The sequence below is a fragment of the Gopherus flavomarginatus genome, chromosome 2, assembly GCF_025201925.1.
Source record: "Gopherus flavomarginatus isolate rGopFla2 chromosome 2, rGopFla2.mat.asm, whole genome shotgun sequence".
In the NCBI taxonomy this organism is placed as follows: Eukaryota; Metazoa; Chordata; order Testudines; family Testudinidae; genus Gopherus; species Gopherus flavomarginatus.
The window spans coordinates 86,646,549-86,658,994 of record NC_066618.1 but is presented as its reverse complement, the minus strand read 5'-3'; the positions used below and the strand labels follow the sequence as shown (position 1 = coordinate 86,658,994).

General features: G+C 40.9%; 1 protein-coding gene across 2 annotated transcripts in view; it reads right to left on the bottom strand.

The window, feature by feature from the left end:
- Positions 1-2,474: 2,474 nt before the first annotated feature.
- The window catches only part of CRTAP (cartilage associated protein), a 39,215-nt gene continuing 29,243 nt past the window's right edge, over positions 2,475-12,446 (bottom strand). Inside the window, exons 7-8 of one of the 2 annotated variants that reach the window (XR_007772335.1) lie at positions 5,560-5,696; positions 2,475-2,931 (exon numbers count right to left, since the gene is read on the bottom strand). Coding sequence is in view for 1 of the 2 variants with exons in the window: in XM_050938035.1 (XP_050793992.1) it covers positions 5,637-5,696 (60 nt within the window). In the remaining variant the exon portion in view is untranslated. Of the gene's footprint in view, positions 5,697-12,446 lie in introns of both variants that reach the window. The other variant, XM_050938035.1, reaches the window with a different exon arrangement.

Genomic DNA, 12,446 nt, shown 5'->3' with positions numbered 1-12,446 from the left:
TGGGGTAAGAAAAAGTCATATAAAGCAGAATGTTCTAATATGGTTTTAGAAGGAAGAAAGGAATAGTTTGTTTCGGAGGTACATCTTCAGTTACATCTATGAGTATGGTTCTATGCTGTAAAATATGTATGTAAAAATGGCACCTTCTTACTCAGAAGTATTTCCCCAGAGATATTCAGAATCACATCTGCTTTAATTATTAATTTACAAAAAAAAATTATTCTTGGTAGCATTGCAAAGCAATACAGCACAAGAGGAGAGAGAAAGGGAAAGACAACTGGATTCTGTTTTGCCTTATGAATTGGCAAGAGAATTATTAATTACGGTTCCATGGCAGAAACTTTATTGCTAGCAGTGTGAGAGAAAGAACCCAGCTTAACTTTCAGATTGCAGGTTGAATTTGCAGGAACTGACACTTAGAAAAAGATTTTTCCTTCTAAACTGAACATATTTAATATAGAAACCGTTGAGACATAGTAAATATGGAATCCATTATGCCATTGTATAGTAGCTTTTCAGAACATAACTATTCTAATGTTTGAACAATACACGAAACCACCGCCACTCTTATTATCTATTTTATTTGAATGAATGTTGAAGCTTATGAAAGTGAGTTAGAAGCAAGTGAGGCACTGTAGTAGCTAGAAAGAGTCCATGTAAAAATACTCAATACAGCTCTGCCAAATAAACTCACTCCCAACTTGCAATATTGCTAATAGTCTAGTCCTGATTCACAGTCTACAGATCAATAGAGACTGTCACTATACCCAACTGTCTGATAGTTTAGATATGTGGACAAATACCCATTGGGAACTAGATGGTGACAGTCAAAGTCTGTGATCCAGTTCGAGCTAAAACTTCCAGGAAATTCACTATCTTGCAAAAGGCCTGTGCAAAGCCCTCTGTCCAACATAAGATCTTAACATAGAGCTTAAGTGGGGCAGAAGGCCTGGTGCTAACCATACCCTCTGGGATGAATTTCAATCAGTGTTCACCAATAATGCTGACATTATTATTTGTGTAATCTCAACAGGCTATTACATAACTGCTTGTGGGCAGCAGGAGGCGGCTCAGAGAGACTAAGAGCAGTTATCCAAATATCTTGCTGGATTATTAGAAAAGTAAGCAATTATAAAAGGCTCGATACTACAGTTCTGTCATAGGCAAGACCACCACTGAGGTCAGTTGAGTTATACCCACATATGAGTGGTAGGATGAGGTGCAAGATGTCTGCGTGCACTAATGGCACATGTTAAAGTGGTATGGAACACACTTCTGTCAAAACTGCCACATGTACACTGTAGCTTGACTGAGATGCAGTACAAGAGAAGGAACGGAGCATAAAATAAGCCCTGAATAAATATTAAAAGAAAATGAAGATGTAACATCAAAATCTCACCAACTAGGCAGAAGCTGCTAGGATGAAGGTGTTGCAGGAAATTTTTTTTGGGGGGGGAGCGAAGGGGGAGTGGAGGGGACACTGCCCTGCCCACCTGCTGACCCCAAGAAGAAATGGCAGGAAGGACAAAGATTTATTGCAGTAACACACAGTGTTGGCATTTACCAATAGCAGCAGAAGAAAAATCACTTGAAAGAACATGAGAAAGCTGAAAAAAGCTGCATTAAATACTACAGGACTGGAAGAGCAGCTATTTCTCATTAGAAAAGAGCTGGTGCTAAAGAACTCCTTACACTTGTTAAAATTGAACTGGCTTGGGACCATATGTAGTGGAAATTAGAAAAAGTCATAAAAATCCACAAGGCACATGAACAAAATGAAAACAGATCACTGCCATTTTAGAAGGGTACATTAATTTTTACACAGATAGTTACAGTATAGAACCACACTAATAGGCAAGGCTCAGATTTTGTCATGGATATTTTTAGTAAATATCATGGCTGGGTCACGGGCAATAAAAAAAAATTCATGGAAGCTTGTGACCTGTCCCTGATTTTTACTAAAAATATCCATGACAACATGGGAAGGGAGAAGGCCCAATCTCCGCCCGCCAAGGCTGGGCTGTTGTGGGGTCCGCCGTCCCTCCCCCGCCACCTGCTGTGGCTGAGCTGCTGTGGAGGAGTCCCCCACCGTGGCTGGGCTGCTGCAGGGTTCCCTGCTGCCTGCCATGACTGGGCAGCTGTGGGGGGGGGGGAGAGAGAGGAGGGGGCTCCTGCCACCTGCTGTGGCTGGACAGCTGCGGGGAGCCCAGCCTCCTGCAGTGAGTGGGAGCTGCTGGGGGCCTCTGAGAGAGCCGTTGCCTGCTGACAGCAGTCCAGCCCCAGGGCAGAAAATGTCACGGAAGTCTCTGGAAGTCATGGATTCCATGACATAATCGTAGCCCTACTCATAGATATTATCTAAAGATGTCCAAATTGTGGGGAAAGCTAAAGGGAAAAAGACCAAAATGATCACTTAGATGCAAGCAAAACTGGAAAAATCAGTCCCAGTAAGTCGAATCGTGAGCATCCATTCCTGAAGAGGTCTTTAAGGCACTTTATTTATTTATTTTTGTATTACAGTAGCACCTACAGGCTCCACTCAAAGATTAAGGCTCATTGTGCCAGGCACCATACAAACAAGTAACAGGAAGACCGTCCATGCTCCACTGACCTCACAATGTAGGTTTACGAAAAGATACAACAACAGGGGCAGAAGAATTGAAAACATAATTAACAAGAACAAGACAACATGCATAGAAGTATCTTTCCCAGAACAGCCCCATATCACTCACATGTGATTTCTGAAGGAGAGGCTGAGAATCTCATTGAGGAGAAGACATTTGGGCAGATGACTTAACCTTGGATGTCAAGTTTCTGATAGGAGAGGTTGGAAACTGTCCTTCCATACATATCTTTGAGAGCCAGGGGATAGGAGATAACTCCAGCGTAGCAGCCTCTCCTGATCTCTTGTACTAAGCATACATAAATTCTCTAGGAGATAAAATATCCCAGTAGGGTACAGGCACTCATATACCACGATGACGGGTATATTTTAGTATGGAATGAAAACTAGTTTATAATAAACTGCTACACATTTTAAAAGCAGAGTTAAATTCATGCATAAACATACAATAAATAAACCCTAATGCTGTGAAGCATAACAACATGCCACATATCCTAAAGCACCAAGGCAGAGCGTGGGCCAAATTCTGCTCTCATTACAGTGGTAGCTGCACTGAAATTAATGGGGATATTACGCTGGTTATACAACTATATAACACAAAAGAGAATTTAATCCATTGAAGTCAATGGATTAAATTGAGATTAAGGGATTGTTTCCAAGAACATTTAGCAGCCAACTGGGGTATGAATCTACTACGCCAGCCTGCTGTGAACTAACTGTTCCTGTGGACCCTGCTGATCCACTTTGATCTGGTCCTCTTTGAAATGAGACTACATCAAAGTGCATTAACTAACTGTTAATGCAGATCAGCAGGGTCCAAATGACAATTTACCTGCAGCAGATTAGTATGAGGATTCACTCCCCAGCTTGCAGCAAACTAAATGTTCTGGTAGTAAAGAAAGAGAAACAGCAGACAGAATCTGACTCTGTACATCTCTGTACATATTTTAAGGATTTGGGGTTTTGTTGTTTTTGTTTTTTTATGACTAGGGATTTCAAGACAACCTAAAAATGACTCCTCAACTGTGGATTTCCTTTCTTATTCTCTGATACATCTTGGAGCTAGTGTATAGCTGGTAAATGTGTAGGCAAAATAGCAGGGTTCAAGTTATTTTTACTGACTATGCTTCTCCAAATTTATTTGCACATACTGGAACTCCATAGCCGAGTTAGGGCCCAGCCATGAAAGGGGCTGAATGCCCTTGCCTCCCACTAAAGTGAGTAGATCTCAAGCACTTGCAGGTTCTAGCTCTTAAAGAAAGACCTGATATCCTGGCTTCACTGAAGTCAATAGGACTTTTGCCATTGACTTCAATGGGGCCAGGATTTCACCTATTATCTTTAAATACAATATTTTTCATGGTCTTCAAAATATTTGTTTATAGGGCAGGATCATATGACATAACAAGGAAAATACACAAAAATAACAAGGAAAATACACTAGTGAAAAAAGATCATCCCAAATAGTTCTTCCATCTATGGTCAAAAGTTGGTATAGATGTATTCTTTATGATCACATCCCATCTACCATTAAACAATGGGTACAGAGATTATGATTACTTCTCAAGTTTGCTCTTTATTAAGATAAATGGTTCTTCAAACAGATAGTTTTATCTCTACTTCCTTTTGGGCACGAAAATATGCAGATTGTCCTGAAAACCCTTATCTAGATGAGAGAATACACAAACCATACTTTTTACCTGATTAGCTCTTACTCACACTACTACTCACATGGACAAGAACTACTTGTGAGAGAAGAGGTATGCAGGATTGGGCCCTAAAGGAGCAAAAACTGAGAGAGAGAAATTTAACTACTTACTGCATTAATCCTGACTGATCTCCTGCTTCATGCCATTGAACCTTGTGCAATTTTCAAGACAGAACAAAACTGCTGACAGAAGGAACTTCTCAGAGCAGTTTTTAAAAGGTCATTAGTTAAGTCAGTGTAGTTGTAGCCCTGTGAGTCCCAGTATATTGCAGACAAGGTGGGTGAGGTAATATATTTTATTAAAATAAAATCAAAATACTACTTCACCCACCTTGTCTCTAACTAGCTAAGTCAGTTAAAGCACATTTCAGTTTTTTTTTATTATTACCATAATGCCTGGGAACGCCAGCCATGGATCAGGACCCCACTCTACTAGGGATTGTATAAACGGAACAAAAGGAGAGCCTTTGCCCAAAAAGTTTACAATCTAAATTATGGGGCAGTTTGTTTGATGCATTAGCATCTTTTGATGCACTGAAATTTAGTGCAAGTTTGCTACTCATCATGGGAAATCCACATACAAAATACCATTACATGCCTCAAAAAATCTGGAGAGTTGGTATGCCCTATTCAATTACTTGGTCCATATTCTGGCAAAACTTCTTCAGAATTTAGCCAAGCTATTACAATTTAGCTGAGCAGACTGAAGGAGTCTCAGTGACAAGTGAGAGCAACTGAATAACTTTCTTTTTCTAAAGTACCATTTTAAAGAAATCAAACAAGATTATACCCCATATGGCTCAACTTTGAGAGCATACAGTGAGAAACCACACTCATGAAAAGATCAGTGCAGTGTGGCAGTGATCGCACAGGAAAGATTCATGACATTTGACTGAGGGCTTGGCAACACTTGAAACTTCAAAGCGCTGCTGCGGGAGCGCTGCCGCGGCAACACTTTGAAGTGTGAGTGTGGTCGCAGCGCCAGCGCTGGGAGAGAGCTCTCCCAGCGCTGCACGTACTCCACCTTCTTATGGGGATTAGCTTGCAGCGCTGGGAGCCGTGCTCCCAGCGCTGTGGCACTGTTTACACTGGTGCTTTACAGCGCTGTATCTTGCAGTGCTCAGGGGGGTGTTTTTTTTCACACCCCTGAGCTAGAAAGTTGTAGCACTGTAAAGCGCCAGTGTAGCCAAGGCCTGAGGTTAAAGGCACAGCTTGAAGTATCTCTAACCTGAGCTATAAATGATGATATGAAGGCACAACAGTGGGTCTTTATTTTTTTTTTAAACTATGCCTTGTTTTTGTTCATCAGGATTCACTGTTTTCATCCACTTCAAGAAGTTCATCAAGGAATTCCACAACTTCACCCTAAAACAGATTAAAAGATAGCAAGACACATGTTAATTACGTACAGTGGAATGGATGGAAAAGGATTTACATTTTATTCTAGAACTAGATTGTAGCTGAAGTTGTCAAAAACAGACTGATTTTATATAGCACCTTTCGTTTGCTCAAGATAGTGCAAAGCTTTCAAAGGTAATGAGATAGCCTATTTAAGTGTAGAGCACATGGCTACAGCAATGACTCTATAGTTATGTGCCAGACTTTACAAACTCAGGACCCTGAGTAGTCACTGACACATCCAGATTAGTTTACTCATTAAGGTCCTGATTGAGCAAAATACTAAAGCATAAAACTTAATTTTAAAGTATGAGTAATTCCACTCACTTCAACAGAACTACTCACATGACTAAAGTAAGGCATATGCTTAATAGTTTTTGGAAAGATGGGCAGTTAAATCAATCTTTGGACTTTAGAAAAAAACTCAGATCTTGGCAGAGGTAACAAATTTCAAAAGCCTAGTGGAATTAGAAGCTCTGCCAACCAAACCACTTGGATTCAGAAAGGTTACAAACCCTTCCATGCTAAATCATTGATTAGAATACTGTGCTGCCTTGTTTTTCATTTAAAATATATTGTTTTTACACTTGGCCTATAATTACAGCAAAATATAGACCTTATCAGAAGAGAATATTACAGTTCACAGCAAGTTTTTATACATAGTTTTTTGTAGTTCAACACACCTGGGATACGTCTACACAGCAGCTGAGAGGGTGCTTCCCAGCAAAGGCTGACAGTCAGGCGCTAGCTCTGCTCAAGCTAGCATGCTAAAAATAGCTGTGAAGGCAGTGTAGCATGGGTGGCGGTTTGGACCAGCTTCCTGAGTGGGTATTCAAGGGGTCCAGGTGAGTTTATACTCAGATGGCTACTGTAAGCTGCTGCTGGACCGCTATTTTTAGCGCACTTCCTTGAGCGGAGCTAGTCTGTCTGTCTCTACCTGCACTGGAAAGCATCCTCCCAGCAGCAATGCAGACACAAGCTAAGGAAACTCGGATTAAAAATGCAGAAGAATGTACTTTAAGGTTGCATTAAAATATCCATTAAATTAAGACGGATGCATCAAGGATTTTCATATGCTGCTCCTCCGCCCCTACTTCTCTGGCCTAGTTTTCCACCACTGACCTTTGTTCCTGCACTACCTACTCTTCTTTTTACCTACCTTCATTCTAGAGCTGGTCCAAAATTGGAATTTCTGTTAGGTGGGAAATTCCAATTTCTTTTTTAGGACAAAAAATATTCCTAATCAGAATGAAAAAGTTGAAATTTCCCATAAAATGAATTTTCCAATAAATAAATAAAAATATAATTTGGGACAATCAACACAATTTGATTTTAACTTTTTAAAATTTTAAATACAAAATTAAAAAATAAAATAACCTTCTAAACAAAATGTTGTTTTGAAATGAAAAATCCGAACACTTTGTTCTGATCAGGTTGAAACATTTAGTTTTGATTTCCACCCTCTTCCCCTGAAAATGAAATTTTGTTGAAATTTACACATTCCTGTAGAACATGGTGGTTTTGATTAATGACATTTTTCAACAGAAAAACAATGCACTGGAAAAATTCTGACCAGCTGTGCCTTGTTCTCAGTTTTTAAAAATGAGAATTTATAAGCTTTGTTTGCAACACATTTATTTGAATTCTCCTCTCTTTTTTGTACTCCCATTCTTTGTCCACTATGTTCATTTTCTAGTTTGTCACATGTAAACTGTCTGGGGCATGGACTGTTTTGTATCATGCTAAATTATGGTACTACAAAATAATAGTTTAAAATGTTAACTAGATTTTAACCAAGTTTTTGTCTGGGAATTTATTCATTGAGCATACTGCACACCTAAGTTTATTTCTGCAGTTTCTGAGCCTGGATATTGCTGCAATCTTCCGTACAGATGGGAAAAGGGTATTATATCCTCTAAGGTCAGTGAAAGGAATTTAAAGCAGAGAGAGGCTCTGTTTATTTTTAATGCAATAGTCACTGTGGCCAGGATTAAAAAAATATATATCAGGTTCTTCAGAAGTGTGAATTAGTAAGGACAGAAAAACCTCCAAAAGTGGGATGACAGCTGGCTGGAATAACTGCTGCTCTCATTCCCAAATTCACAGTTCCTCCTTACAGCTTTGTTGGAGTTTAACCAAACTGCGAAGTGGTTTCAGTGGCTTCTGAAGGATGACTGTTTATTTTGTGTTTCGCTCACTTGAAACATGTAAGTATCCAAGTCAAAAAAGGTTCAAGAAACAAACATCACCAGTTCTTTTATATTCTCTATTTGTCTTGCTGTAAGCAAGCAGTTTGGGGTTATGGAAAAGGGTATTAAAAACATCTCTGCATAGCAAGAAACTGGTTATTCTTTATTAAAAATAATAATTTGCACTTCTGTAGGGCCTACCTTTGTGAACCTCAAGATACCTTATAAATGTGAATGAATAAAGCCCCACAACACCCTTGTGGGGTGAGTATTATCATCCTAGATATGGAAACTGAGGCACAGAGAAGTTACAGTCCAAATTTTCAAGTATAGGTACCCAAATTTAGAGGCTATCTTGAGGGGCTGATTTCCTGCAGCTCCCATTCATTTTGACTGGGATTTTGGGTATTCAGCACTTCTGAAAGTCATGCTCTAGGGGTGTCCCTGATCTAACTGAGAATGCTTTTTCTATGCCTCAATATTACATTTTAATAAAATGCTAAAACAGGATGACAAAAGGAAATTTTTATCTTTTCAGTAAATCTGCAAAGGGAACCTTTAAAAGGTAGGTTATTTTGGGCGGGGAGGGAACATAAAAGTCTGACAGCATTATTTCCAATGACAGCATAGTTTAGAGTGAAGACACAGTGATCTTCACTACTATGATTTTAATAACTCAGCCTCTGCTACCCCGAGAAATAAATCCTGACTACATATATTGTATTGCATTTCTAGAATTTTCCTCACACACTCGCCATTAATACAGTACACTCCAAAGACACTGATGGCCCAAACAAAGTTTAGCCCTTTTCCTTTGTACTTGAAAGTCTGCTAATCTCATGTAAAAATGAGTATTACTTAAACCTGAAAAAAGAGATGAAATAAGTTTGACTAAAATCCAAATTATCTAAAGTTTCTTTTCACAGACTCTGAATATCCAAGGGGAAAAAAAGAGAGACATTTTATCCCCCCATTATGCTAATGCAAATCCATAGGCTCTAACAGAGTTAAACGGATGGAATGGAGAACAAGATTTGGCTCAACATGTAAAAAATAAATACCCAGAAAAATCTGCTGCAATGCAACAGAAGACTGGTTTAATTTTTCTTTTGAGAAAGCAGCAACTCTAGATTATGTTTGAAGAACACTAAAAGCTGTACCTAAACTCTTTGCCTGCCCCACCCTCATAATGTAAAACATTTATATTTTTGTGCATATTATGGTCTGTGGATGGCATCCACATTAAAAGGCTATCTAGGCTACAATGGTATGTCAGAAGATTTAATTAGATTGTCATGTTAAAGCTATTGATAGACAGATCACTATCCTTGTCCCATTAGCACCCTCATGACAGGGCATCATCCCTTTGTTGGGAATGCAGAGCTGAAATAAAAACGCATTTTAAATTATTGAGGTCAGCAAATACTTCACAGATGTTAATTTGTGAGAAAGTTGCTTGTCAACAGAGCTCTAATAGCTTCCTACTGGCCTGGAGTCCAAGGGCCTGGATGCAGCAAAATATTTAATACCTCCAGCAAGATGCTGGATGCTCTCAATTCCCAATGCTCTCTATGCCTTCTGGATACTAATAGAAAATAAATAATAATATTAAGACAATAAATGTAATGACACCTCTAGTCAGGTTGTCTGTGAGTCTCTAGTGATTCAGCTAAAAGGATTAAGCCCACTGATGCAGAGGCAATAGCAAATCATAAACCTCTGTCTGTAGTCTACCCACTTTGTAGTGGAGACAAAGTCACACGGTATTAATGTGGGTTACACAAATATGGTGCTTAAATCAACAAACATGCTATCCAGATTGCTAATCAACTGCTAAATGGTAGAATAAAAGACTGAGGAAATATTGGGGCCACAACACATATCTTGACAGTACCAAAAAGACAAGTTGCCCATGAAATTCTCAAAATGGGAAATTTGAGTAGTTGGATTTTAAACAAACCTCATTGCTTAGTGTCTCTGCACAATCTAATCCAATTTGATGAGACTTACTGGCATTACAAGCAGTTACAAGTGTAGCCAGTGTTTAAAACAAATAAAAATAAAAAAAAAAATACGGATCCCTTTGGTTTCAGAGTGGTAGCCGTGTTAGTCTGTAGAAGCAAAAAGAACAAGCAGTACTTGTGGCACCTTAGGGTATGTCTACACTACGGGATTACTCCAAATTTACAGATTTCCATTTTTGGCAACCGATTGTATAAAGTCGAGTGCATGCGGCCACACTAAGTACATTAATTCGGTGGTGTCCGTCCATGTACCGAGGCTAGCGTCGACTTTCAGAGTGTTGCACTGTGGGTAGCTATCCCAGTGCTATCCCATAGTTCCCGCAGTCTCCCCTGCCCATTGGAATTCTGGGTTGAGATCCCAATGCCTGACGGGGCCAAAAATTTGTTGCGGGTAGTTATGGGCAAATGTCGTCAGTCAATCCTCCCTCCGTGAAAGCAATGGCAGACAATCATTTCGCGCCCTTTTCCCTGGATTGCTCGGGCAGATGCCATAGCATGGCAACCATGGAGCCCGTTCAGCCTTTTTTCACTGTCACTGTATGTCTACTGGATGCTGCTGACAGATGCGGTACTGCAGCACTACACAGCAGCATCCTTTTGCCTTTGCAAGTTAGCAAAGAGGGTTACCAGCCATACTGTACCGTCTGCTGCTTTTCAAGTTGACAAAGACGGTTACCAGTCATACTGTACCATCTGCTGCTGTCATGGGTGCTCCTGGCTGGCCTCGGTGAGGTTGGTCGGGGGCTTCTGGACCAAAATGGGAATGACTCCCGAGGTCATTCTCTTCTTTAAGTTTTGTCTAATAGAGAGTCAGTCCTGCCTAGAATATCAGGCAAGCCTACTAAAGAACCAGAGAGGCAAACGGCTGCTCCGGGTCAGAGCCCCAGACATTCCGCAGAAATTATGATCTGCATGCCATTCTAGGGGGTGCCCTTACAACAACCCCACCCGTTGCTTCCCTCCTTCCCCATCCCTTCTGGGCTACCATGGCAGTTATCCCCCCATTTATGTGATGAAGTAATAAAGAATGCATGAATAAGAAACAACACTGACTTTATTGCCTCTGCAAGCAGAGATCAAAGAGGGGAGGGGAGGGCGGTTGGCTTGCAGCAAAATAGAGTGAACCACCAATCTGCATTTGCTCAGCCTATAGCTGAAAATGGGAATCTGTGATAAGCACTAGGATAGAAGCACAGGCAGGACTGAATCTCCATTTGTGTGTAGGACTTTGGTTGACACTGGTAAAATACAAAATGTCCCAGGATATGTATGCTGGGGAACAGTTCTAAATGGCAGCTTAATTTTTTTATTTGCAGCAAAATGTAGAGGTCTAAGTATCTGATTGTGAGCCCTGGTAGCAAGGGGTAGGCTGGGGTAGGTGCGACCAGGCGGTGCTGCCGGCTGGGAGAGCAGCCTGAGGCAGAAGTCTCCAGATGGCACGATATTCCAGGCAGGACTGAATCTCCATTACACAAAACTTAAAGAAGAGAATGACCTGGAGTCATTCCCATTTTTGTCCAGGCACCCCTGACTGACCTCACCAAAGCCAGCCAGGAGCACCCACGGGACAACGATGATGGATACCAGTCATACTGCACTGTCTGCCATCCGCAAGGCAAGGCAAGGAGATACTGCTGTGTAGCGCTGCAGCACCGCGTCTGCCAGCAGTATCCAGTAGACATACGGTGACAGTGAAAAAACGTGAGAAACGATTTTTTTCCTTTTGCTTTCAAGGGAGGGAGGCTGATGACATATACCCTGAACCACCCGCAACAATGTTTTTGACCCTTCAGGCATTGGGAGCTCAACTCAGAATTCAAATGGTTTTCAGAGAGTGCAGGAACTGTGGGATAGCTACAGTCGTCAGCCGCCCCTCCCTCCGTGAGCGTCCATTTGATTCTATGGCTTTCTGGTACGTTTGTCTCAGCTCCTTAAGTTTCACGCAGCACTGTGTTAAGTCCCTCTGTCCATCATGGCCTTGAAGATTTTTTCAAATGTTTTGGCATTTCATCTTTTGGAACAGAGTTCTAATAGAACAGATTCATCTCCCCATACAGAGATCAGATTCAGTATCTCCCGTACGGTCCATGCTGGAGCTCTTTTTTGATTCTGGGACTGCATCGTCACTTGTGCTGATCAGTTCTCCACGCTGGGCAAACAGGAAATAAAATTCAAAAGTTCACGGGGCTTTTCCTGTCTACCTGGCCAGTGCATCGAGTTCAGAGTGCTGTCCAGAGCAGTCACAGTGGTGCACTGTGGGATAGCTCCCAGAGGCCAACAGCATCGAATTGCGGCAACACTAATCCTAATTTGAAATGGCAATGTCAATTTCAGCGCTACTCCCCTTGTCAGGGAGGAGTACAGAAATCGATTTTAAGAGCCCTTTATGTCGACAAAAATGGCTTGGTTGTGTGGATGGGTGCAGGGTTAATTCGCTTTAACACTGCTAAATTCGACATAAACTCGTAATGTAGACCAGGCCTTAGAGACTAACAAATTTATTT